The 26,829-nt window shown below is 39.7% G+C and overlaps 1 protein-coding gene across 2 annotated transcripts; it reads right to left on the reverse strand.

The window, feature by feature from the left end:
- Positions 1-1,217: 1,217 nt before the first annotated feature.
- Positions 1,218-18,398, reverse strand: cttnbp2nla (CTTNBP2 N-terminal like a). 2 transcript variants are annotated; one of them, XM_054784634.1, is made up of 7 exons: positions 18,273-18,398; positions 13,564-13,668; positions 5,697-5,933; positions 4,071-4,178; positions 3,799-3,987; positions 3,554-3,724; positions 1,218-2,423 (listed from the first exon to the last, which is right to left on the reverse strand). In XM_054784634.1, the coding sequence occupies exons 1-7, from the start codon at positions 18,276-18,278 to the stop codon at positions 1,587-1,589; spliced, it is 1,653 nt and encodes a 550-aa protein (XP_054640609.1). In that variant the 5' UTR covers positions 18,279-18,398; the 3' UTR covers positions 1,218-1,586. The 2 variants fall into 2 exon arrangements, with proteins under 2 accessions (XP_054640609.1, XP_054640608.1); XM_054784633.1 differs by having other exon boundaries at positions 1,218-2,426.
- Between the last annotated feature and the right edge of the window lie 8,431 nt (positions 18,399-26,829).

Here is a 26,829-nt window from a genome sequence, read left to right on the forward strand (position 1 = left end):
GATGTTTTACTTTCTTACATAACAAGCCTCCTTAACCTTGCACTCACGCAGCACTGCAGCTGTGAGATCATGCGTCTTCACTGTATAGCCATAGGTCTCCTCAAGTTGGTTCATTTATAATAGTGTTTTGTGTGGTCAAACCAGGATTTTGTAGGTTATTACACAAAAAGTAATGCAAAAGAGTGGAAAACCTACATTTTGTGTGTGTTGACTATAAGCTGGGGTGGTACATACGTCTTGTTATTAGCTGTATTGTGCCTGAGTTCAGCTCAATGAAGGGCACCAAAGATTTTGAAGGCACATCATGCACTATTGTCACTATTTGAATTTAAAAACATTTTTTTTTGTTGTCTTTTCAAACTGTCTTTCCCCCGTTTTTGTCTTATTCTTTGCTTCTTCTTTCTTTCTCATTTTCACTGTGTTCTGTCTCTTCAAGTGCAGCACAAATTCAAATCTTAGGTTGTTTTTTGAAGCAGATTTTGAATCAAAATCAATTTTGTTTTTTTAATAATTAAAATATAGGCAGGGTTTTTTTTGCCACATTTTGTTATGCAGATGAGTAAACATTTAATTACATTTTTCTCATTATTTTGTTGTATTGTATTTTAATGTAATTCTATTGTATTTTTATTTTCTTTAATTTTATTTTATTGGCGTGATCTCTTTGAAAAATCACCTTTGTTAATTGATGTACGTAATTTATATTAAATTTAATAGATATTATGTTAAGAAATTAAATCGTCATTAATCCTAACAATTTATTGTAATGATTTAATTACCCTTTAAATAATCATACACTGTAGTAACTTGTTGCTTTCAAGCGTTAAATACAATACTGGCCTCTAGTGGGCATTCTTGAGCGGTACAGCCAATGTGCAATAATACCAGTTATAATGGCAATGGAAATGCTGACTTTCTATTCGTCATTTACCTTTCATTGCGCATAATAGTGGTAATTATGTTAGTAACTGTAAGAATACTTTGTATATTATTGTTATAGTTCACATTTTAATTATAACAAACTTTACACCACAGAAGATCCCAAAGTGCTTACAGAAAATATATTTTTAAAACTATTAAAAAAAATAAAATAATAAAAAAAAACTATTGCTACACACATCTAAAATCAGTTAAAATAACTGGATTATAATATTATTGACCATAGCTTTTTTTCATATGATTGAAACATGACAAAACAACAATTGTGTTTAGTTGCATTTATTCAACCTGCCAGCATATACACACAATAGGAATGTCATCAAATGAGGGCACAAATATGCAACTTAAACAATATTAATTACAAAAATACCTGTAACATACTGTACCATGCTTGTGACTGCATATAATAATTATAATAAGTCAACGTTTAGGTATAAAATTATATTTGTATAATCTAGTAAGTCAGGAATCTTTACAAAATTGTACAGTTTTATATTAATAAAAGCAACAATGAAACAATGCTTATGGCCCAACTACATGACAAACACTACCTGTATCATGTATTTATGCATACGACATGTATATTTCTATACAGCAATAATAAATACAGCATATGAAGTATAAACAGTGTTTCCAAAACTGAAGGGTTAGTTGGAGGAGACGACCACGTCCAGTTCTTTGACTCCATCCTGGCTGGACGTGAGACCACAGCTTCCAGACAGGGCGGCGTCGTTACAGTGACCGGCTGACCTGGAAAGGGAAGCCGGGGATGGGGGGGCTTGGACCAGCCCGGGTTTCTTAGGCGGGATGGGTGGAGGGTTCCCTCTGTCTGCCCTGGGGATGGTGGGCGACCGCACTCCTTGAGGCGCTGTGGCTCTTCCCACCACGGGCGACAAGGGGGCCGCCAGGCACCGGTAGTCCGTACCGAAGGGGGAATTGTTTGCCAGTTTCGGCGCCTGCTGCACGGTGGTGAAGCGGGACAGTGCTTGAGTGACGGTGCTGCGGGCCATCTGCTTGACCTGGATGGATTCCGGTGGAGGAGAGGTGGAGCTTGCTGGGGGGGCGTCCTTTGGGGAGAGAAGCTGGGCGGGCGCAGGCTCCAGGTCAGGGGAGCTTTGGAACTTGTGGCGAGCGGCGTGGAATCGCTGGTTGATCCCCGCCTGATAGGGAGACTGGTATCCTGCCGAGGGGGTGGGGGCGACTGCTGGGATGGAACCGCCTGGGGGGCATTTAGCATGGACAGGAGAAGCACACGGAGAGGAACACAGCGGAGCTCCAGGAGAAACATTCCCATTTGGGATCTTCTGTGGGGGGGAGCTGTTCGAACCCTCCATCACACAATGGTGACCATTGACGTCTGTCTGACCTTCATCCTCATCTTCCTCAGTGCTGGGGTCACCTTTGACCTGTGATGATGTGCTCGCCCCCTCTTGAAGGTGTGTCACCATGGTGACATCCCTCTTCTGGCTTTGCAGCTCCTCCACCTGCTGCCAAAACAGTGTGTGAGAGTCACGCCATGACCTCTGACCCCCCAACCCCAGCTAACATCTGAACGTGCATCAAAAGCAGTAGAATTCTTGCCTTTGCCACACAACCCTAATCCACCACGGCACAGTTGCAAGGCTACGAATGTGGACTTTTAGCAAGATGACAGCTTGATTTGACCTCAGCAACTTTCAGACATGTTTGGGTTGCATTCAAAATCAATAGGATTCTTTAAAAAAACAAAACTTGCACAGTAAAAAAAAGCTCCGAAGTTTAGAAAGTCTGATGAGTGATGGAGAGGAGAAAAGCAATATGTCATACCTTTAACGTCTGACCCCGGCTACCTTACGCCTGTCGTTCACGATCATCGAACAACAATAATAACAAATAATAATCATTCCTTAGAGTATCATTGTCTGTTTTTGGCTTCACGGTCATCGCTTGCCACTTTGCGGTTCGTGGTTGACTATGGCCTATTATTAGTGCATAAATATTGAAAGACAAGTCATACGTGCAGTAGTATTACATGACATTACCTTCACACTGCATGTAGTCAGCCATGGCATGTCCGACATGATAGAGTGGAAAAAAATTCTCCTCCCATTTCACGTGTTATAAATATAAATAAATAAATATATTGGAGCTAACTAGTTAGCTAGTTAGCTCGTTGGCATGCTAATGCTTAAAGTGGCGGCAGTGTCTTGTGTCCCTGCAGAGGTCCCGTAGCCTGTGCATAAGGGTTGGGCAATGTGGTGTACACAAAGAATAATAAGAGTGTAAAGCTGACTATAGGGGTGTTATTTTATGTCTAGAGGGCTCTAATAATGGTATTATGTATATAGGGTAGTATTTAGAAAGCCATGATCAGGTTTTATATGACCTCACTATGAAAATATTCCATTTCAATCGGAAATTCACTTATCGCGGTCGGGTCTGGAACCAATGAACCTGCGATAAACGAGGGACGACCGTACATACAATCAGGTTAAAAACATTTGTAACATTGACATACACTACATATCTTGGTTGTACATCTTTTTCATGGGATCATAGACAATTGACAGCGTTCTTGTAGCTTTGTGCAGTCTACACTTAGAGAAGACGGAGGCGCAAAGCTGGATGTTCCCACCTGTCGTTGCAGCAGATGACAGTGAGCCTCCTCCTTCTTGAGTCTGGAGCGGAGCTGCTCTCTCTCCGTGTCAAACTCAGCCAGCTGCTCCTCCACCCGGGCCTCCATTCTCAGAGCTCTCCTCCGCTCCTCCTCCAGCTCCTTCTTCAGGGCCTGACACGCCTCCCTCTCCTGAGTCACCACAGTCACGCGTCACATTTGAGGGTTCCCATCAAGAGAAAGATGTGGATTGAAAACGGCGGCACCTTTTCGAGCTTGCGGCTAAGCTCGGTGAGTCGGTGTCCCTCCTCCAGGGCTCTGGCGCTGGCCCACTTGCACTCTTTGGCCAAAGCGCAGGACAGCTGTTTGTGCTGAGCACGCTCCTCTTCCAGCTGATCACTCATACGCCGCTGTTCCTTTTCCAGACGCCGCACCTGACCGCGCTCAAACTCCAGCTACAAAGAAGATGTGAGACGATCTGCCTGGTTAAGGACAGCAAGCGGCAAGCCTTGGCAAGAACTTGTGAGGAACATCTCACCTGCTGATGCAGGCGTTCCCGTTCCTTCTCCAGGATGTAGGTGACATCATCGCCCTCGGCCGTGTCCTCGGCATGCTTCCTCTTTTCCTCCTCCAGATCCGCAATCACCTCAAAGAAGGAAACAAGGAAATGAAATCAACTCCAGTTAGATGTTTTACTTCCTGGCACTTGGCACTCACGCAACACTGCAGCTGTGACACCAAGCCTCCTTGAAGTCAGGTTGGTTGATTCATAGAAAGTGTTTCATGTGGTCTCACTGGGAATTCTTCAACATCCCATTGATTGAGGTTGTTTTTTTAGATTTTTATCCAAAAACTGACGCAAAATAGTTTGGGTATTGTGTGTATGTGAGTTCAGATCAATAAAGAGCGCACCGGAGATTTTGTTGAAGACATTCCACGCACTACCGTCACTGTGTGAATTTAAAACTTTCCTTTTTTTCTTCCTCTGTGCTATTATTTCTCATCTTGCCCGTCGTGTTCTACTTCTCTTTTCAAGTTCAGCTCTAATTCAAATGTTGGGCAGGTTTTTTGTGTTTTTTTGTTGCAGATTTTGGATCAAAATCAATACTCTTTTTGAACAATGGACAGATTTTGTTTTTGTTTTTTTTTTGCAAATTGATACACATAATTTAAATGCCTTTAAAAAAGTATCCTGCTCCAGCTTTTGTGGGGGTGCTTACATACACAAAATACTGACCTCTAGCGGCCATCTTGTGTGGCTATCTTCAGCTAAAAATAGCACAAAAAGCCTCCAAATATCCCAAAAAAGAAGCTGTATCAGTCTCACCTTGCACCTCTGATATTCATAATGAATAGGATCCTTGCCTAAACGTAGGACAAAACATCTCCAGGGACTTTTCCAAGATCCCTGATATCTTTGCCATATTTTTCAACAGAATACCATTAAAAATCAATAGGATTCTACGTACAATTGTCCCTTGCCACTTGGTGCTTCAAATTTTGCGGCTTCACTCTCGCATCTGTCACGTTGTTTCCTGATTGAATACGACCTATTGTTAATCAATAAATATGCATATTTAAGCAAATTTGACTTATTTTTAACATAAAGTAAGCATTTTCAAGCATAACAAATGCCTAAATGAACTAAAATACAAATACAAGGCATCCAGAAGACGCATTCAAAGACATTGTGATGATATGTAGTATTCTATGCTGGTCACTAGGTGTCAGTAATGTTACACTGATGAGACAATAGCCACCAGAGGAAGTACCTTACAGACACATTTACAAAAGAAACAATAAGTAACTCTCCTATTGCTAACGTGTGAGTCTATATTATGTCTTATTTTCTCTTATTATATCTACTACATTGGGTAATAGCTGTGTAAATGTGACTACAGGGGTGTTATTTCATGTCTAGAGGGCTCTAATAATGTTTTAAAAATCTTATTTAGAAGGTCATCAACAGGTTTCTATGCTCTAACCAGAAAAATATTTCTTATTAATTGAAAAATCCTGATTACCAATCATGACATTGGACCTCAGCTACTATTGCCACCTTGTGTTAGATGTTATTGAAAATAAATAGGCTAAACACTGAATAGGGTTCTTTCCTACATTTAGTTATAAGAAAGGGTCCAAATGTTAAAGACGCATGACCTACCATTCTGTGCCTGCTCTCGGCTGCAGCCAGCTGGGCCAGCATCTTCTCCTGCATCCTCCTGCAGTGGCTCACCACCAGTTTGAGCACCACCAGGGGGTTGGAGGTGGCCGGGGAGCAGACAGGGTCCTTGCTGTCTTGGGACCCCACCGTCTCTCCATCTCTCTGCAGGGCCAGGAAAGGGTCGCTGAGGTCGTACCTGCCATAGCGTTCCTGGATGAAGACGTCTTTACGCTGAGCCTGATGAGAAACAAAGAGACGAGGATGATGATGTAGTCATAGCTCAGGTAAAAGATGAAGAGTGGAGGAGGCAACAGATGGCGAGTCCACGTGTCTTTGGAGCAGGACAGCTACTCTGGACCGGGCTTGGGGCCAGATCTATTTAACCCGTGACAACGAAGGTGAAGTAGCACTGAGACACTTTGGCTCGAGCAGAGCCTGGCATGAAGAATCTTGAAGAGGATCAAGAGATTAGAGAGAACGCCATCCTCTCTTGAGCTCACCATGACCATGATACCAAGATGACTTGATACACGCACAGTGTCACGAGGAGAGTGCAAGGCGCGCCTGTGGTGCCAGCGCTCAGCCATTTTATTTCTGAGGTCAAGGATCCCACGTGTGCCAAATTGGATGCTTCATGTCCGATACGAAGATGATCACAGTTGCAATTTGCAAAAGTGTTTGTCTTAAGTGTTATATTTTATTTATTTTATTATTATTTATTTTAGCTTACTGTATGTTTATTTATGTTTCATTTATTTAAGATGTATGATATAACAATATTTAAAATTATTATTTTATTATTACTATAAAACCATACATACGTTATGCTGTATTTATTTATCTATTTATATTATTATTAATTATTTTACGATTACTACTAATGAAAAACTGCACCTTTTTTTAAAAAACTTTGCCCATCATCCACAATCCTTATGTGACACGTCAACACGTCTTTCTCTTTTCTGTGCGTTCTAAAGATATAAAATCAGATAAAAAGAGGCAGGTAATTAATGCATGTAATGGGACACACCTACAAAGACCGCTATTAAAGCACCTCAGAAAACCACCAACAAAGTTTTATGGTTTTATATCCATGCTGTAACCACGTAGTAACAGGTACATTCATGATAACATGCAATACTTACAAGTATTTTGCCGTATTTTGGTCATTTTAAGCATTACCGGAACTGAGCGCATTGATCCTGGGCGCATTGATTTCACATAGCAACATAGAAACGAATGCTACACGTAGCATTAACTTTTCCACACTCAAAAATAAAAACACAGCAGCAGTGGCGGCTGCTCCAATATGTAGTATTACCTTTCAGTAGTGGCCTGGGGCACACACCCATGCCCCAGGTGTGTGCGGGTGTGTGATGAAGCTAGTTGCTAGCCGGCTAGCAGCTAGCCAGTGTGGTGTGGCGAGGTGTCACTACGCCAGTAATGCAGTTCTTCGGCGTAACAATAACAATAACAATAATAATAACAACAATGTCACTGTAGTTTGGTTAATATGCAGGTCACATTATGTAAAAAAATGGAGCGTCATTGGTGCTTTTTGGAGGTTTTTTGAGAAGGCTTTATATAAACAGAATAGGTCCCTTTACATGCATTCTTAGCTGTCTCTTTTTATCTGTTTTTACATCTTTAGAACGCACAGAAAAGAGAAAGATGTGTGTTCATGTCTTACATAAGGATTGTGGATAACAGACAAATTTTTTTTTAAAAGTTCAGTTTCCCTTTACGGCCATAGATACGTTACTGTGTGTTTATTGCTATTTTTTAAATTAATATTTGTATTATTTTCTTATTATTGTAGATATGTTAGCGTGTTTGTTATTTTTATTTTCTATTTATTTATGAATCTATTTATTTAAGAATCAACTATTAAACACTGAATCTCGCGGAAATTGACATAATGTGAATGAAATGCTGTCATCGTGAGGAGAAGGAACACATGCTAGTGCTGCTGTGCGTGTGCGACTCGAGCTGTACGGTGTAGCTACACAGTGTTGCGTTTTACCGCTCGTTAATGCAAACGAGTGTTTTGCGATGCCCGCTGCGGTCACGCAGGTTCTGAGTGAAATAAATAGGAGAGGCACGTTTACAGTATTCTTGTCGTCTTCACCATCAACAGTCATTCAACACACACACAACATGCTTTCGGCCTTCAAAATAAGAGCACTGTTCGCCACATGCTGGGTAAATGTGTAAACAAAATAAGGGTGTTATTAAAAAAAATCTTACATTTATAACACAATTGGAATTGCGTTGGTGGTTATGTCTGCCTTAACCACAAGCACGGGCATTACAGTTTGTTGAGGATTTTGTGTGTGCATTTGTTTTTCTGTTTCTTTGCCTTGTTTTTTTTTTAAGATGTCACCACAGGAGGGTACAAGTCATGGCAAAAAGGAAAAATGTGATGTCGGCCATAGAACAGGAATTTTAACTTACTGCAGCGGAGGAAAGCTGTACACAAGTCTCTGTCCTGGCTGTTCAGAACAACATGGCTAAAGGCAATGAATGGAATGAGAGTCGTCAACGTTGAGGGTGAGTACGTGATTGCTATTTTTACGCTTGTATGACAGGTAAAAATGTGAAAAGAACTGAATATGCATGAAGTAAAAAGCAAGTTTCATGACAATGGTTGGGCATCGGGCATCATGCATTGATGGGAATCAGGACTAATATTCTGATTCTCCTGGGATCCTCCATTTTTTTACATTTTGATTTCTACTTTTGATGACCGACCAGCCCGCCGACTGGAAAAAATAACACCAATGAAGAAGAAGCGGCAGGAAGCGTTTGTGGTCATCCATTTCAACCATGGACAATGCGCTTGAACGTTTGGCTGAAATTCTGCAAGAAAAATGAACGGTCGGTGAAGTGCAACATTTGCATCGCCATCGTATCATGCAAAGGAGGTGCACCACTAACATGATTAAACACCTCCGGGTTCACGGTGTCTTTTTTTCACGCGCTACGCCGGTCTTCTTCCAACCAGGCAGGTAAGTAAAACAATAAATTACGTCAACCTTATGCCAACACTGAAGCAGCAAACAAATGATACTTTATACTGCGTGTACAATGGCCAACTCAAGTATCCAGCTAACGTACGGCTGTGTACTTTTTCATAGACAAACGACCTGACGTTAACACCAGCTTTAGCCAGGAAGTTGACCAGATCCCACATTAAGTGTTACTCCATTCACCATACTTGTTTGATATTCTACACGCAGGTTAGTAGGGATTCAGTAACACTTTGTCTAGTCTGCATCATAAGACACTCTCCAACACATAAACAACAGGACGTGTCATTGTTTTTTCACGAGGTTTTCAAAAATAAAAATGATTTGTGAACGTGTACCCTATGTCAAGAGACTTCCAAACATTCAAGTTCGATGGATTGATATATTTTTATTCTGGTTGAAAATAGCCATGGGAGAAATTCATAGTAACGTCATTCATAAAAAGTTCATATCATTTAAATAAATCATGGAGACATTTACACATTTCATCCAAGAACTTTGGTTAGCGCCCTCATTTAAACCATGCAAACTTTTATGAGCCTACCTCTGAAAAGAATCGGAATCCAGGATCGTTAAGAATCGGAACAAGGAATCGGAATCGCTCAAATTCAAATGATGCCCAACGCTATTTATGATTCTCCTCTTCCATATACTTTACAGCTGAGTAGTTTTTCTGTTATTTTGTCCTTTTATGCAGCGGTTTACTTCTTATTAGACTTGTTTGACAGTATAAAATGTGTGAAATAAAGCAAATAAAGTAGATGACTCATTTAGAAGAGGAATCTCCCGTTCTTCTTCCCGTCAGTGTGCTTATGTGTCACTTTAGCAAAGCGCTTAGATCAGAGTTTCCATTCTGGGTAGTCATGTTGCACAAGGACACAGTCATTCCAGTGTTCATCAGCTTTAAAAAAAAAAAATATATATATATATATATATATATATATATATAATATATATATATATATATATATATTCTTAAGTCTGCACTATTCCATTAGTGTCTATTTTATTCTAACTCATGGGACAGCCGTAAGATAAACGTTCACAGTGCACTGGTGGCTTGGAGAATACAAGCTGCAAATAAGCCTATTTCTGGAAAACAAAGGCATGTTGTTTGTATCTCAGACCATAGTGCACTGCTGCAGAGATGCTGAGGATTACAGAAAACAACATGAAACACTGTAGAAACACTTCAGGCCTTATTTGTGACATCATACCGCACATAGACAGTAAACATTCCAATTGCATTATGCATGCTTTGGCTTGCTGAAAAGGCATCTTGCTTCCTATCCAAGTTTCCCTGTTTCATTCATGAACAAGGAGATATCATGTCAATATTCATTTTGAGTCCTCTTTTAATTGCAAAACGAGTCCAATATTCCCTCACTGTAGCTAATGCCTGCAGACGTGTAGGCCAAATGCAAGCGTTGCCAGGAAGAAAAAAAGGGAAGAAAAACAACAACATCCTTTCAACGTCCAGGAAAGCTGAGAAGTGAGCAGCTACAGGAGTCAGTCATGAAAGGAGATGAAAGAAATGCGGCGGCAGTTTTAGAATTCCACCAACAGTTCTGCAAAACTTAATATTGAAAATGTTTATTTCATTTGGAACATTGTATCATTCAAAATAAAGTAGAGAAGACACTATTTCCGTGCGGATAGCCCCTATGTCACCATGGTGACATGTGGTTAAGACAGTATTCATTCACTTTGACTCAGGCCCTGTGCACATGGGAACGCTCCTGAGATTGTTTTTGGGCGGGTTGAAAAAAATTCACATTCACACTGTGCAGGATTAGTAACGGAACCATGCGACTAATAGATTCTTAGATGCATAGCTATGCGGACATTGACGCTTATTAATCAATTCATAAATGTCAATGATCTGATCTGATGCTGATGGGGGAAAAAAAAAAGAACTAAAAGACGAAGCGGAAGTACAGCCCGGACATTTTATGGTGGTGCACCAAAGACGCTACCAGAATGGCTTAGCATAAACTCCGACTCGCACACGCTGGATTTAAAGCGAGCGTCTGGAAGCACTTTGGCTTTCACGTAGTTGAAGGTAAAAATGAGCTGGACAAGAGCCAGACAATATGCAAGCTTTGTCACGCAAGCTTAAAATATTTTGGGAACATGTTTTCACTCGGACACGGAGGAAAAACAGCCAGCTGAAGTTGCTGCCGACCAGAGAACCATTGAGCAGGCGGCAAATAATTTTCCACCCTACTTGAAAAAGGCGCTGTAGAACACACGTAAACAAGATGGCCGCGTGGCTCCGTCGCAGATAAAGATGCGAGCATCTTCATCACATACACACGAATGGAGAGGCGGCAGTGCGCAGGGAAACGGCGGGAGACAAACATAATGCTGAGCGATTGGTGAGGTCTTTTTATGATGCAAATGTATTACTCTTTTCAACACATATTGTTTTGAGAAGTCAAAATCTTGACTTAAACGACCCAGAAACTAAGCAGAACTACGTTCGTGGTCACGGAAAGCCGACCAGAACTGGACTTGCGGGACCAAATGGGAGGGTAAGTTGATATAGTCCACTGCTGATGGGGGTGTCATACAGCTTCATGTCAAAAAACCCAAACTAACGCAAGGATGTTTTTTGAAATTTTAAAACTTCATGCAAGATGCACATAAAAAAAACAAAAATAAATTAGGCCGTTCTCTTTTTGAAATAAATATAAAAAAAGTAAAATTTAATCTTTTTATAACAAACCTTTAGCTATGCTCAAATCCTCAGCTAATAACAAAAGAACAAAATATGAAGGAAAATGTCCTCTTGAACATTAAAATGAACGCGCTCTGAATTTGAAGTACCTCCACATTACTGATCTACTGCTTATTCCTTGCTGACTAATTCTTCCATCGCTTCCGGGCTTCTGCTCTGCCCCTCCACCCTCCTCCTGCCTGATAACCTGATATGGTTGGTTTTGATATTGCGCTTAAAGTAAATATCGACACTTTCAAAATATCGATAGATCGCCTAGCCCTACTCAAGCATAAAGAAGGAGGAGTGAAAGAGGATTCCAGTAACAACTTGTGCAGCTCTGATGAATTCAATGCCCAAGAGGATTAAGGCAGTGCTAGACAACAGTGATGCTAACATTAAATATTCACACCAAGAACACCATTTGGACATACTCACTGTGGGGTGCACACACTTGTGTTGCCAGATATTTAGACAATAACGGCTGTGTGTTGACTCCATTTGAGTGGATAGTGAATCTATACTGCTATACCAGCTGTACACTGACTACTCTAAAATACTGAAGTATAGTATTACACCTTGACAATGGTTGCAAATGGTCTGGGAGCATACAGCACCTTGTACTGGGAACTCTTAATTCAATATGCTTCTTGCTTTTACAGATAGACAATGATCCCTTCAAGGTACAAGAAAAGCGCCATACTCCAGGCTAAAAGTTAAATGTGGAATACTTTAGATCAAGAGAGCACTTTCCATGTACTTGTTGAAGAGATTACACCCTTCATAGAGTCAACAACAGTACTGCATTGATGCCAGCCCCGGCCTGAATGGGTTAACAGTTTTCTCCATCCAAGTGAAGCCTGATGTTTATTTGTTCACTCCTCTACTCGCGCCACGCACGTTGAGTCATCGGACACCCGGCGCGCTGGAACTCCTCTTGCCTTAGATGGCCAGATCCCAGGAGAGAAGCAGGAATGCGGTCTCGAGGTCTAGACATAACACAGCAGAACCTTCTGCAGAAGGCCTCGCGTTCTCGCTAAAATGAGCATAGCAGATTATAATAAATGTTTCCGCAGAGGTGCTATTTCACTCAACTTTGGTTCCAGCGCTTTTTTTTTTTTATGAGGTAACAAAGCCTTTTAAATACCCGTGCAGAGTTTGCATGAGCGTGTGAGCCCGCAGCACAGCAAAGGACTGTGGGAAATAACCCCAGAATCCTTTAATTGAAATGCAGCATTAATCCCCGCCAAAGTAAGAGCGGGTCGCTCTGCGTCAACACAACAGAGGCTTTGTTCGAGTTCACTGGGCCGCATTTAAGCTCATAAGCGGGGTGATTTATAATGTGGTTATGAGACAAACATCCCAAAGGATGCACAATTTGATTGGACGAGCTGCAACAGAGAGATAGCTTCCCATTGCAATACATAGGGAAAAACAGGAAGTGGCAGCAGTTTAGACGGCTACTTAGCCTAATTGCCTTGGCTTGAGCCTTTAGGCTTAATTACAGAAACGGGATGCAAGTGGTGAAACGTGTTTAAACTGGCATTCGAGCTCTGTAAAATGTGCTTATTTAAAAGTTTAGAATGGAAGAAACGAAAGAAAGAGCCCCTCAAAAACCTCCACCGAGACTTACACATTTTAATTTTCCCCTATTATCATTTTTATTTTTAATACGTTTGTTAAAAGGGACTGTATGCAACTTGCTCCAAATGACCACAAAATATGAGAACACTAGCGCCAGCTAGCATATTACCAATAGTGGTTTAAAAGAACAGATGGTACAAAAAATACATTCGTTATCAATTAATATTAATTGATATTACTGATTAATCACAAATGTATTTATTAAGAAACTGCTTAAAAATTGTTCGGCAATTGTTTGTTTGGAATTGAATAAAATAACTGCCGTTCTTTGCTGTTGGCATACACACACACACACACACACACACACACACAAAAGCAGTCTGAGAGACGATCAACAATCATGTTGTTATTACAATAGGCTGTACATTCAATGATAGCGAATCTTAGTAGCCAAATCGCTATAATCAGCTGACAGGAACCTACGCAAAAGCTCAACAAAATAAAACACTCCATTCGTTGTCATGACATCAAGTACCTTTAGCGTATCAATGACCATGTCTCTTGCTTCCAGCTCTCCCTCCAGGATGCTGAACAGCATAAGCAACTCTGGTTTGGTCAAGCTGTCCATGTTCAGCTTGGACTGTTGGGACGACAAAGGGAGGGGAAAAAAAGCTTCAGTAAGTGATAAAGAAAATTTCAGTTTAAGACCCCCTATCCTACATTTCTAACTTTTCAGACTTATGTGTATATTTAAAATGTTGTTCTCTTGTTCTACATCAGCGCTTCCCAAACGATTCACATTTGCGTACCCCTTCAGACATCTGACCTGAAGCCATGTAAAACATGAACCTTTTTTTTTTTTTTTTACTTAATTGACTTGAAACATTTAACATAATTAATTGGTGAATTCATTAAATGTAATTCCAGGTCACAACATTTTATTTTACACGGTCAAATATTTATGAAGTTTCACATGAGCACTGATAACCAGCTAAGTTATAGTCCTACATGCCTTTTATTCCAGTCTGATGCTGAATGGGTTAAATATGAACTTCAACTTTGTCCACTGACAATCGCTATGATTAAGTCTGCATATTAATTTGGCACCAAAATGAGGGGGAAAGTTTAACAAAAGGTGATAAAACAGTATCCGAAGTACAAAAATATATACAACAAGCAATAAAGACAAATTTTCAGGGTTATAATCACAATTACAGGTTTACACCGGTGTGCCGTGCAGGGATCGGAACAAGTGTGCCTCACATTACTAGTCTACTTGGTAAGCAAATACAGCACAGTCCATGATTTGGCTTGCGGGAGTTGGCTAGTGATAGCGCTAAGGAGAATCCAGAGCTTCAAAACCCTCTTCTGTCATGAAAGCATTCTGTTTCGGAACGCTTGGCCTTCTGGGCGAAATGCCTAAACGGAACAAGACAAGTGGACAAGACAAAAGCACGGTGCCACCATTGAGTTGTTTGCAGGGAAAGGAGCGAGCCGGCGTAGCATACGCTGGCACCTACTACATACAGTAGCATAAACCAAGCTTCAGAGACTCAACTCGAACCTGGAGCTGGCAAAATGCAATAAGGTGTGTACTAAAGGGTAAACATGGTCGCAGAGTATGCAAAAATGCATACATGTTGGCAGGTTTGATACTATTCAGTACCAGTCAAAGTGAATGAAAAAGTACCTCCTAACTTTTGAAAAACAGTTGATGTAAGCAGTCACTTTTTAGTACTAATAAGAACACGTTGGACCACGACTTGATGAGCTGGCCAACAAATTTCACTGTATATTGTAATATGTTGTAACAATGCCTGTTACTTGCTGCAGTTGAGTAAATAAACACTCTCAAGCAATATAAGAGGAATGACAGATAAATCCCATAATTTGGTTTCTCTGCCTCAGTCATACTGGTTACTGTAACATCCCTGTGCGTGCGTGTGTATGTGTGTGTGAAAACGCAGTGTGGTCTCTTTGTAGTGTCGCTGCACTGTAATCTCACAGCTGTGTTGCTTCTGCAGCCCTGCGGCGTCCAAACATCCCACCGCACTCCACACCAGTGAACATATGCAGCCTCCTCTTTGAAAAAAGCATGAAAGCCGTCAACATGATTGAGCTTTTAAAGGAGTCTTCTCGGATGACAACCATCCTCGCGGGATGGTTTCACCGACCGCTGGCTGTCACACCAACAATGCTTACACAGGTGCGGCCTGCAGCACTCAAACAAGGTGCGATGCGGTTTAAAAGGTTTAAAAACATCGGATTTGACAGATATTTGACAGGCCGGGATTCGCTGTGCGGCCTCTCCCGAACTTTCCACATCATGAAGTCTTCAGGAGAAAGCGGGAGGGGTGGGGTGGTTGCATAATGAGAGACAGCAGCTACCGGCTTCTCTTCTGTTCATATGCAAAAGCTGCAATATTTCCCAGGCATCTTTAATATAGTGAAAAAATAAGAGTGAGAACATGTCCTTAGTGCAGCACCTTTGCAGAGAACCTAAGTTAAAAATCCCCTATTGCGGCCCTCTTGACTAAAATTGGTCTCCTTGCCAACAGCTAAGAAGCAAATACAGGATACCCTGGTTCCCCTCCATTGTTGTTTGTTAGCACGTCTCGTTCTAAATGATGCGTTGTTTTTGCAGTACTTGGCGAATGCAGTGGAAAAGCAGCTAAAATTGTCATAGACATGTCTGAAATAATGTCATCTTGTCTTAAAATTGCCTGATCATTTTAAAAGTACAGCAAAGTTTGTACAAGCCATGACTCACTAACACAACACAAAAAATGTCCTGGCTGGTCCAACCATATTATAGACCACTAAAGTGTCAGTAAGTGATGACAAAGATGCTGTTCTCCTTCAAGACGATTAGCTCGCTGTTATTTTAGTGTCAAATGACTGCATATAATTGCTTGAAATGATGAGTGACACATCATCTATGGGGCGTCTCTCTCGCTCTGTGGCTGATCCTTTAGAAAAAAGGCCCACAGTGTTGCAGCTTTGCCCTTGCCATCACTCATGGCCTGTGGCTGGACCGCAGGGCGAAATGCTAATCAAACTACAGCGGCGTACACATGGCCTCTCGCTTTGGCTTTTACTGGGCCGCTCGCTAATTTCACAAGCCTCCAGGATCACCGAGGGAGTGGGGAATGTCCCACCAGGCAAGAGATGACGTGTGGCATCATCAGGCAGGCACAATGGCAATACTCCCACACGGTCACCTAATTGTTGCTGTGAGCACCACGTGACCCGTAATCCTTTAATCAGGGTTTGTTTGAAGGCAGTTCAGCCATGCGCCAGGTCAGCATCACACTGAAACACACTCATCATGAAAAGATGGTGCAGGGCAGGGGTCTCCAACAGGTAGCTTGAGAGCTCACTAAATGGTCAAAGAACATGTGCGTAAAGTCTCTTTGTCTTTTATTTGATATCTTTCTAAATAAAGTACAATTAACTGTTCCACGTCATAAATAAAACCCAAGTAGCTCACATCTTCTTCCATTTCACATCGTCTTCCAACTCTAATACAGCAGAACTGGCATGAGTCACTCCAGCTTCACCCTCCTAAAGTTACAACTTTTCATCATGAAAATGCTTTATTTTCATAAGGTCTTGACTTTCTTCTTAAAAAATGAAACTTAATTTCTGCAGATTACTCTTATTTTCCTGAAAAATCTAACTTTAATCTGCAAATTTCTGACTTTTTGCTGAAAAAAAAAACAAAAAACTTTCCAAATGTTCCGACTTTTGCAAAAACAATATGGCTTTATTTCATAAGATCTTGACTTGTTTTCCTCAAAAATGTGACTTTATTCCTATCAGATTTTGACTTTTTTTCTTTTAAAAAATTTGAATGTACTCTCCTGAGAATTCTTTTTCTCATGAGTCTTTTTTGCAGAATCATATGACTTTATTCTCTTAAGATTTTGACTTTTTTCTTGAAAAAATATGACTTAATTCTTTTTTTATGATTACTCAATTTTTCCCCAAAAATGGTGACTAAATTGTTGTAAAATTCCAACTTTTTTTCTTGAAATTTTTTTTACTTTACTCTCCTAACATGATGACTTTTTTGCAGAAAAATACAGCTTTTCTCGGCATGAAATTAGAGCCCCACAAAGGGCAATTTTTACTGTTGCATATATGCCAACATGTGTTGTAGTATTGTCAGCTTCATCATTATTACAGCATACCACGACATAACTACTGTACAGCATTAAAACATGCACACAGTGATTTCCTGTTCGGTGCAAAATAAGCCTAAAAATAAAAGCATGGCAGTATTAACCTGGATCCTACACCCATTTTTTGTTTTTTTTAGATTGTTAGCCACCAGATGAAAGATTTGCGTATGTATGAAAGCTTTATTACTGCAGCAGCTCTGTTTGATAAGAGTATAAAATATTGTAATGTGGTCAGAATCAGCCTTTTATTAGCATCTACAAAACAGCACTTTATACCTTACAACAAGACGCATGCATCAGCCTGTCTGAGGGGCGTCAAAATAAGCTGGTTCCACTGTAGTGATGAAAGTTGGAGAGTGCATGTCGGCACATGGCAACCATATATACTGTACATATCTGTAGACTATATCACCTTATATGCAAATAGAGGCTGAATGGAAAAAACACATTGGATTACTATGTTTAGCTATAAAATGACAGAACATAACGTTTGAGAACCATGATACTGATGTTGACCAGCCAGGCCTAGAATGCAAAACCAACTGAGTTTGCAGCTTGCTGGTGGGGGTCAGCTGAGGAGACCAAGTGTGTTTATTTCATCTATTTGTGCCCTCAGCACATTCATCAAGTCTCCATGTTAAATTGGATTTAGTGGACAATCTAATTGCGGTCTCTCTCTGGGCTACTAGCTTCTGTCTTGCCTTGCCACCATTCAAACGGAGAACATACGGGAAGAAATGGAACGTTCACAGCATTTGATTCTGCTGGGAATTCACACAACTTCAATGGAATGAACAGATTATGTACAAAGCAAGTGTCAACCTTTCGAGTTTTAAATGTAGGCGTAGTAGAAATATTTACCTGTTGAAACTAGAATATGTAATCATTTGATTTACTTATTTTATACCCAAAGTGCTCGTCTTGTGTCTCGCTGTCTAACTTCAGACAAATTCGCATCATTTTTCTCCGAGTCTTTTTCAAATAAAACTAGCACACACGCGCTTAAACATTCACATTGATCCTCTCCAACAGCACTGAACCATCATTTGGGTCTTCTTACCTTCATGTGGCCCTCAGAGCTCTTTTTAAAAAGTCCAACATGAACTTTTCTTCTGTTGAAAGTTTTGTTTCTCCTGATTTGAGTCCTCTTGATTCCGACGCAGCGGAACAGTGGAGTAGCCGGAGTTTTGTTTAATAGGCAGCCAGACTGTCCAATAGGAAAGCCGAAAATCACAGCAGTGACCAGTGAGAGACAAGCTCTACGAAAATAGGAGGAAACGTTTGACGTTCCTCCCTCTTTGTATTTGGTTGGATTTCTTTGTTTAGCATTCTTGAGCTGCTGCAAGAAATCTCCTAGAGGAAGAAATAAACTTTTAGATGTTTCAGACCACAGTGTTAAATGTGACACTGAAGTACTTACAGCACGTTTTTAACACAAGCCGGTGACTTAAATGGCAGGTTTTTCATACTGTTTTATGCTTTTATACTGTAACTAACACTCAATGGCCACAAAATTCGGTATACCTGCCCAATCTCAAACTGTATCACATTTTTAAATTTTCAGTTTACTATGGAAGTGTCTACAACAAAAAAATACATGCTGCTTTTAGTGTTGGTGTTTCTGCATCAAAACCCATTAGCAAATGCAGGCATGTGACAAAATAAGAGCACAATCCTGCAACATACACACAAAGCATGAAGTACACTTGTATAATGATAATAAACAACATACATCTTAAGATGCTTTAAATGTTTAACAGATCTTATGTTTGCATATTTATACCCTACTATGAATTATGCCTGCATGTGTAATTATTCCAGCACATATCTCTGCATGGTTGGCTGCTTTTTTGTGACATAACAGGCACCTTGAACCCATCAGCATGGTTAAATGCAGTGGAATTTGATCTGGGAAACACAGTGTATAGGGATACATCTGTTGTTTTGTTCTAATTGTAGTCACATGAGTTACTGTTACTGTGCAACGTCATCATTTGAGTTGTATTTGTTGTGCTGTAGTCAACTGGAAGCGGCAGACAACCCGTGCAATGCTTAAGAGTCGCCAGTAGAGGGAAACGCTCACACGATTTGAAGTCAAGAGGACGTGGAAGGCTTAATTTGTATTGCAGTATATGGTTGTTAGAAATACGATTTGCATGGTAAAATAGTAATGCAAAACATATTAGCTTTTGACATTTCCCAAAGAGCAGATGACGTGCAAACTTGGTAACTTTCTCCTACTTTCAGCATATTCATGGAGTACCTGTATAATCCATTTAAAGTGACAGAAGCTTCAACCAAAATAGAATTTACTGCTGAAAATGTTGTTATGTTTTTTGCTGTTCAATCTTTATTTATCATTTCAAAAAACAAAACAAACAATTTAAATCCCAATTAGTCGCCGGGTGCATTGTCTACTTGTACAAATAATCAATAAGTGGCGCCACTAGGTAGCTGTCTTCACTTTTATAATTGCCATGTTTCCACAAGGCAGTACAGTTCGGTTTGGTTCACCTGGCCACAGCATGGTACTTCTACACACCCTGATTTGTTGCCTCTCATTCTGTTGTGTATAACATAAACCTAGAAATATCCTAAGGGTCAAAAAACTACAAATAACTTCATTAATAAAGCAAATGCAAATCAGTGTGCATGGTCTTATGGCCGTGCAGCAAGCGTAAACCTGAATAAACACATCACAAAGTAGCAAAAAAGGAAAAATTGATCGGTGAAGAATGAGGAAGGGTTGTGTGCATGTGGAGAGGACACAGAGACAGGGTCCAAGTTGGAGATGGAACTGAGCACTGCTGCTCACATGTTAGGGTCAGAATAAAGTCAGACTCTGTGTGACACTTTCGGGAGGCTACAATAATATTGAGGCATTATAACGTTTGAAATGGTAATTAATTAGATTGCCAGTTACTGGAAAACAGTAACGGCACCGTTATTTTTAATGCTGATACTCCCAACACTGTAAATAACAAATGTACTACATACAGAAATATGTACCTACTTCAGATAAATGCCTTGTACTCACTGCAGTTGAGTAATAAAACGAAATGAAATGAAACGTAATGGAAATGAAAACTGATTTGGACTCATTGTTCTGTCAGGTTTGTTATTTTTTTTTTATTTTATTTTATTTTATTTTATCTTTTATTTATTTATATTTTTTTTAAATAATTTTCTTTGTTGTGTTAAAAAAAAAAAGCTTTGTTCTTTTTTATTTATTTATTTAGTATTGTCATCATTATTATTATTATTATTAATGTATGTGTATGTATGTATGTATGTATGTATGTATATATGTATGTATGTGTGTATGTATATATATATATATATATATATATATATATATAATTTTTTTTTTCTTCTTTCTTTTTTTGGGGGGGGAGGGCTATCTTACCGTTATCTATTATGTGTTATCCTGACTATCACTGAAAACATGACATGGAATGCAGGAAGTGAACTACATGTACTGTACTAGATGTAGATTGGAAGGGGGGTAGGATTAAATAAGCTTTGCTTCTTCCTACTCCTTTTGGACATGTGGAACTGTCAAAGAATGATTCATGAGATGTATTCCATTGTAACCTTCATGTTCAAATAAACTAAACCAAACCAAACCAAACCAAACCATTTGTACCTTCTTTTAAGTCAAGTCTATTGCTCACTTTTACAGGCCTTTTCTCTCCTAAGAGCCATTCATGCAAAGAACATCATGAAAAAATATCTGTTGACTTCCAACTGAGCAAAGAAACGTATCCTGAAGTATGATGGGTGATTTCATCTTCCACCAGAAGGAAAATTCCTCAAAAGTTCTTGAAAAAAACGGTCTAAATCTGCATTATAAACCAAACATCTGCCACTCGACAGAGTTGGGTGAATATAATCCAAAGCATGACTTCCTTTACTCCTCTGCATCGTTCCCTGCTTAAGGAGAAGTATTCTGAATCAATATTTCATCTCCATTTCACACCTGCTGCACCAAATCTCATAATGTGGAGATGACACTACGGCTGCTCACAGAGCGAGGGGAGCGGTAAATCTAACAGTCTTGGCTGGAGCTGACAACAATCTAGGACCTAATCTGAGACAGTTATCAGCATCTGTCGCCAGGCACACACTTTGAGTTCCTCATCTAATGCTCCATAGCTGTCACCTGATGATGCATTCGATAGTGTGGGAGGATGCAGTGTTTCAATATTCCAAGTCCTAAGTGTCGGCGATGTCTTCAGGCTACTCACCTGACTGCCTGTGGGGCTGAGTGTGAAATTAATTTGTTTTGCTAACAGCGATGTTGATTGTAAAAAGAAGGCAGTGTGGTTGGACTTTTGTATAAGTCATTTGCATATCTCCAGAGGGCTAGTGTGTCTTCAAGCAGGCAACTTTTTCTAATCAAATCAAAGCAGCTGGATGCAGAATACACACCAGTGCATTGTTATGCATGTATTCATTGCCCGGATCATGCATAGTGTATTTGTGATGCCTTGCCATGCAGATAAGACCACTGGACTTGAAACTTTCAATAACATCTCAGTGACTGTTTATGGGCCATGAATGAAGAATCGCAGTAACTAATGATAACTTTCAGCTAAGTGAAAGTAGAGCCAACGAGGTGTCTTATGTGGGAGACCATTATAGGACAAGGCACTATATTTGGTGGTCTTGTAGGGAGTGTATACAGGCACATGGAGGCCATACACGCCACTGAGCTACATTATAAGATGTCTTGAAGTTGGATCAGCCAGGATTAAAATGTTTCCATTTTAAGCATGATTCTCAATCCAGTCTTCAAGCCCTAAACAATTAGGGTTTTCTATTCCTAATTCTTATGTTATTTTGCTGTCAACAAAGTAACACTAAGCAATCAGATAAAGATGGCCAACTGAAATATACAATTTGAAATATCTAAGTAATGACGTCAAAAATAAATGAAAGAAAACCAACCTGAATATCACACAAGGAAGCAATTCTGCGAAAAAGGCAAGGAAAAAGCTCCCTCTAAGACATGGGTGGCCATTACGTCGATCGCGAGCTACGGGTAGATCGCCAATGTAGTTTGGGTCGATCGCGTAAACGTCACTTTGTAGTTGTCATATGACATCAGTCAGCTGACATTAAGCTCCCCTCCTGGTTCACGCTTGCTTCTCCGCAGCGTTTCAAGCTACACACGTAGATGCAACTTTCATCTTTATTATTGTGATTATGGATGAACTAACTCTGCAGTAGGATGTCTATATCTATAACAAAAGTTATCTGTTCACTTGTAGCGGCGAGTTACGTAGAAAAAAGTGTATTGTTTACTGGCTTTGCTTCGTGTCATGACTCTACTACAGAAATCAGTGTTTTCTACACGTTCGCTTCTTAAACTGTTATTTCATGATGAAATTAAAAATGTGCCCATTGGTGAAACCTTTTCAATATGTTGCCTTGACTTCGGCTGCATTGCCTTTTGCATAATCATTTTAAATTCTTGTATATGGGTAATGTTTGATAGCAAATGCTAACTGGATGTAATACATGAACTGTGCGCCCTAATGAACGTTACATAGCTAATTTGACTGACATATTACCAGTACTCAGGTTATGTACACAACTATTATAATACAAATATTATAATTTAGAATTATCGTTATTTCCATATTGAAGTGAATCATGATAGCAACTACTTTGATTACCTGCAAACTTTGAAAATGTGAATGTGAAATACTAATCATGAATATTTACAATAGAATTTCAGAGTTTACTGGTTACATTTTGTATATCTTATATGTTTTATAGACTTTTGTCTGTTTTATTTTGACTTGTACTTGCATGCTGAGAAAGTGCGTGCACTCCTGATATACATGTATAATGTACATAAATACCTACTCATATATTTTTGTTAAATAAATATAGTAAATATATATGGTTTCTATATTTATAGTAGTAGGTAGATCTTTGGGACTTGGTCATTTTAAAAGTAGCTCGCAGGCAAAAAAAAGTGTGAGCACCCCCGCTCTAAGGAATAAACCTTGAACAGATAATAATAATGACGAGGGGTTTTACAAGATCTCGCAAGATTAAAACGTGACGAGATTTCTCGTTCAGGAAAAAAAGTCTCGCAATGATAAATAAATTAATTAATCACATGATAAATGAAAATGAACTTAATAATTTTGCCGGCCTCAATGCATTGCCATGTGCATGTGTCTGCTTTCCTCTTCGCTCGCCTCCAAACAGTCAGGGTTCACTCTGTGCTTGTTTTCAGCCCCGGGGTGCATTTGCTTCATAAAACAACGGCTTGAATGAAGTGAGCCCTTTTGTCAGTCATACAGTGTCTTTGTCTCTGTGAGGGGAGGCGGGGCTGCGAGCATGCACACGGGAACCTCTCAGGAAGCAACCTTGAACAGTGCCAAGACAAAAACAAAATGAGATTTGGATAAAATAATGACAAAAATTAAATGTTACTGAAGTAAAAAAAAAAAAAGAAAGAAAAATGATAATTTTCTCTGCTTAGCTGTTATTTGTGCCTATTTTCTTTGAATAAAGCAGTATGAATAAGCAATAAAAGCATTCAAAAATTAATAAAAACTAAAACTTGCCTTGGGGTGTTAAATTGGATTAGGGCTAAATTGGGGTTTCAATTTATTTGTTAACAACAGAATCTTACATGAGGAATCACAAATCAGTTTGGTGATGGAGGCAAGGAAAATCTCCTTATAAGATAAAAAAAAATGCAATAATAATAATAATGATGATCATTTTAAAAAATCCTTGTAATGTACAATCATTTTCAGTGTCTAGCTGTTATTTGTTGTAATAAATTAGCATGTGTAAGCAATACAACAATCCAAAAAAATGTCTGTAATTTATGGTGCTAATATCTTTAGACATCGGACACCTAAGAGGGGCAAAACAAGACGCTATAGACAGGTCGGTTGATAAATAGAAAAATACAGCTATTAAAAATACAATTGTGATAGTATTGTCTAATAGTGCTGCTAAACTGAATAATAGCACTGTCAAAATAAAAAACAAGTGAAAGAGGTGACGTGTTGATTGGTGGCGTTGAGGCGAGTGGCCAGGCTAAAAGCGGCAGATCGTAAAATGATGAGGTACTTTAATCACATGATGGCTTCCACACTCTGCAGGAGTATAATTCCTTATGTCTGATTCTATGCAACATGCAACGCAGTGAGAATTTCAATGATGGGGAATGAGGACAATTGCTTTCGTCATGTTCATGACTGATTGACTTATGCTGCTCATATCTGAGGTGTATGCAAAAGAAAGACAGGTTCTTTGAGGCTTCTACTTCAAAGTGCACACGTTCTGTCTGAGTTCCTTTACGAGCCTTTCCTTCAAGAAGGGAGACGTGTGACCCCCTTTTTTTTTAAAGGAATACAAAATGTCAATATCCCTCTTAAAAAGGAACAGGGAGATGCAACAGGAGCTACAATTTTAGCGCTGGAGTTTCATGACCTCAGTCAGGGGTGTCCAAAGTGTGGCTCAGGCGGCCTTTTAATTGGCCCTCAGCATATTTTAAAATAATTAATTATTAATAATATATAATAATATATATAATAATATTATATTATTAGATAGTACACAACTATTTGCTTTGTCACCTATAAAAAAAAACTCAATGTTGTCTTCAGATAGTTAGCATATCTTGACCTACATTAGATTCGTATTAGCAACTTAAAGTACAATCTGTATAAAAGTGACCCCCGCGTCCATTTATTTTCTGTTTTCTCTTGGCAGAAAGCGTTTGGACATTCCTGACTGAGGCCACGCAGTATTGATCGCATAGAGTCATGTGAAAAAATTACAGCTCTGCATTTGTTTGTGTACGTCTGTAAGCTAACTCTTCTACTACTCTTGAACCGCTGTACACACAAGGTTGGTGATTGCACCAATCAGCCACATTTACTGTGTTGCCTGTGCTGGTATTTTTCTGGGAAATACAACACATGGCGGTGCAGTTAGAAACCCCAAAATTTGACCCTTAAAGTCAAACCCCTCAGATTGACTTTAAATTTCTCACAAAGCTCTATGTGCTGTACAAAACACCTACTGTAACTTCAGGGTGTTTAGCCGAATCACCAGGAAATTTGGTATACACCTTATGGGGACTGCCAAACACATGTGTGTAAAATTTAAGCAAGCTTGGCTAAAAAACATAGCTGTCTCAATCAAAATGTCATTGCAGGGGCACAAGTCCATAAGGCATTGGCCATTTGTCTGATTCAGACAAATGGACAAAAGTGCGAATGATTGAGGATATCTGTATTAGATCTATGCTAGCATGTGTTCTAAATTGCATGTGCCACAAATTGTTCTAATGTGTGTAATGTAACTACAATATGTGATGTAGCCTACTTCACTGTAACCTTATTATGCATGTTCAAAATAGACCAAACCAAACTATTCTTTCCCATGACTGCGCAAGAGAGTTTCTTTTAATAAGACACCCCATAAATATCAAAGTTGTGTACAAGGTCTTGTCTTGGACGAAACGCTCGGGTTCTACAGCCTGCTCCCCTACCCACACCTATTCTGTTGGTCGAGGGTTGACTCCAGTCCCACATCCCCACTCCCCGTCACCGCTCACAGCTGCATAAGACACTCTACTGTCAACCGGTTAAAGTGATTGTCAGCAAACTGTAAAGAGGAATTGGATATTGGGTATAATTGGACGAATATTGTACAATCTTGTACAGACCACAGACCAATTGTACAGACCACAGTATGTGAGGCTCCGTCACTGTGTATCTGACATGGTACTCTGCAGCACAGGTGCCCCTCAGGGTACGGTGTTCTCCCCTTTCCTCTTCACCCTCTACACCTCGGACTTCACACACAATTCCACACAGTGTCACATCCAGAAGTTCTCTGATGACACAGCCATTGTGGGTTGTGTTTCAGAGGGGAATGATCTGGAATACAGGACGGTCATCAGGGACTTTGTCAGCTGGAGTGAGCTTAACCAGCTGCAACTCAACAACAGCTTCTTCAGCAGCAGACTGTTACACCCACGGTGTAAGAAGGAGAGGTTCCGCAGGTCCTTCATACCGACCGCTGTCAGGCTCTACAACACCTGCACCACCTGAACCATGTTGTACTTGTAGTCAATATGCATTTCTTTACACTGTACTCTTTACTTGCGTATCTTGCTTGCTGCTGTAACAAGTAAATTTCCCCGCTGTGGGATAAATAAAGTACAAATACAAATACAATACAAATACAATACAATACAATCAGGCACTGAACTGTGCTTTGTTCACAAAACAGCTGTCTGGTGAAATTGCACAATCACAGTAGCAGTGACTGTCGAGTAGGTCTCTAGCTCCCCAAATACTGAAGTCTGCTTGACTCTAGTTGAGACAGACAATTTTTAAAAATCACATGGCATTTTCAAGAAAACACAACAACAAGTAGCAAGTTGCCATTTATGGACTTCTTAGAGTTGTGACATGAAAAATTCCAAAGATCTACGGATAGGATAAAACACCAACCTCATTACATGGTACTTCTATATCATGTAGCAGAAGATTACACCATTTTAAACATACAGTATACATGTCTAAGTCTGAAAAGTACAAAGTATAATAGACAATATGGCAGACGTG

The sequence above is a fragment of the Dunckerocampus dactyliophorus genome, chromosome 8, assembly GCF_027744805.1.
Source record: "Dunckerocampus dactyliophorus isolate RoL2022-P2 chromosome 8, RoL_Ddac_1.1, whole genome shotgun sequence".
Lineage (NCBI taxonomy): Eukaryota > Metazoa > Chordata > Actinopteri > Syngnathiformes > Syngnathidae > Dunckerocampus > Dunckerocampus dactyliophorus.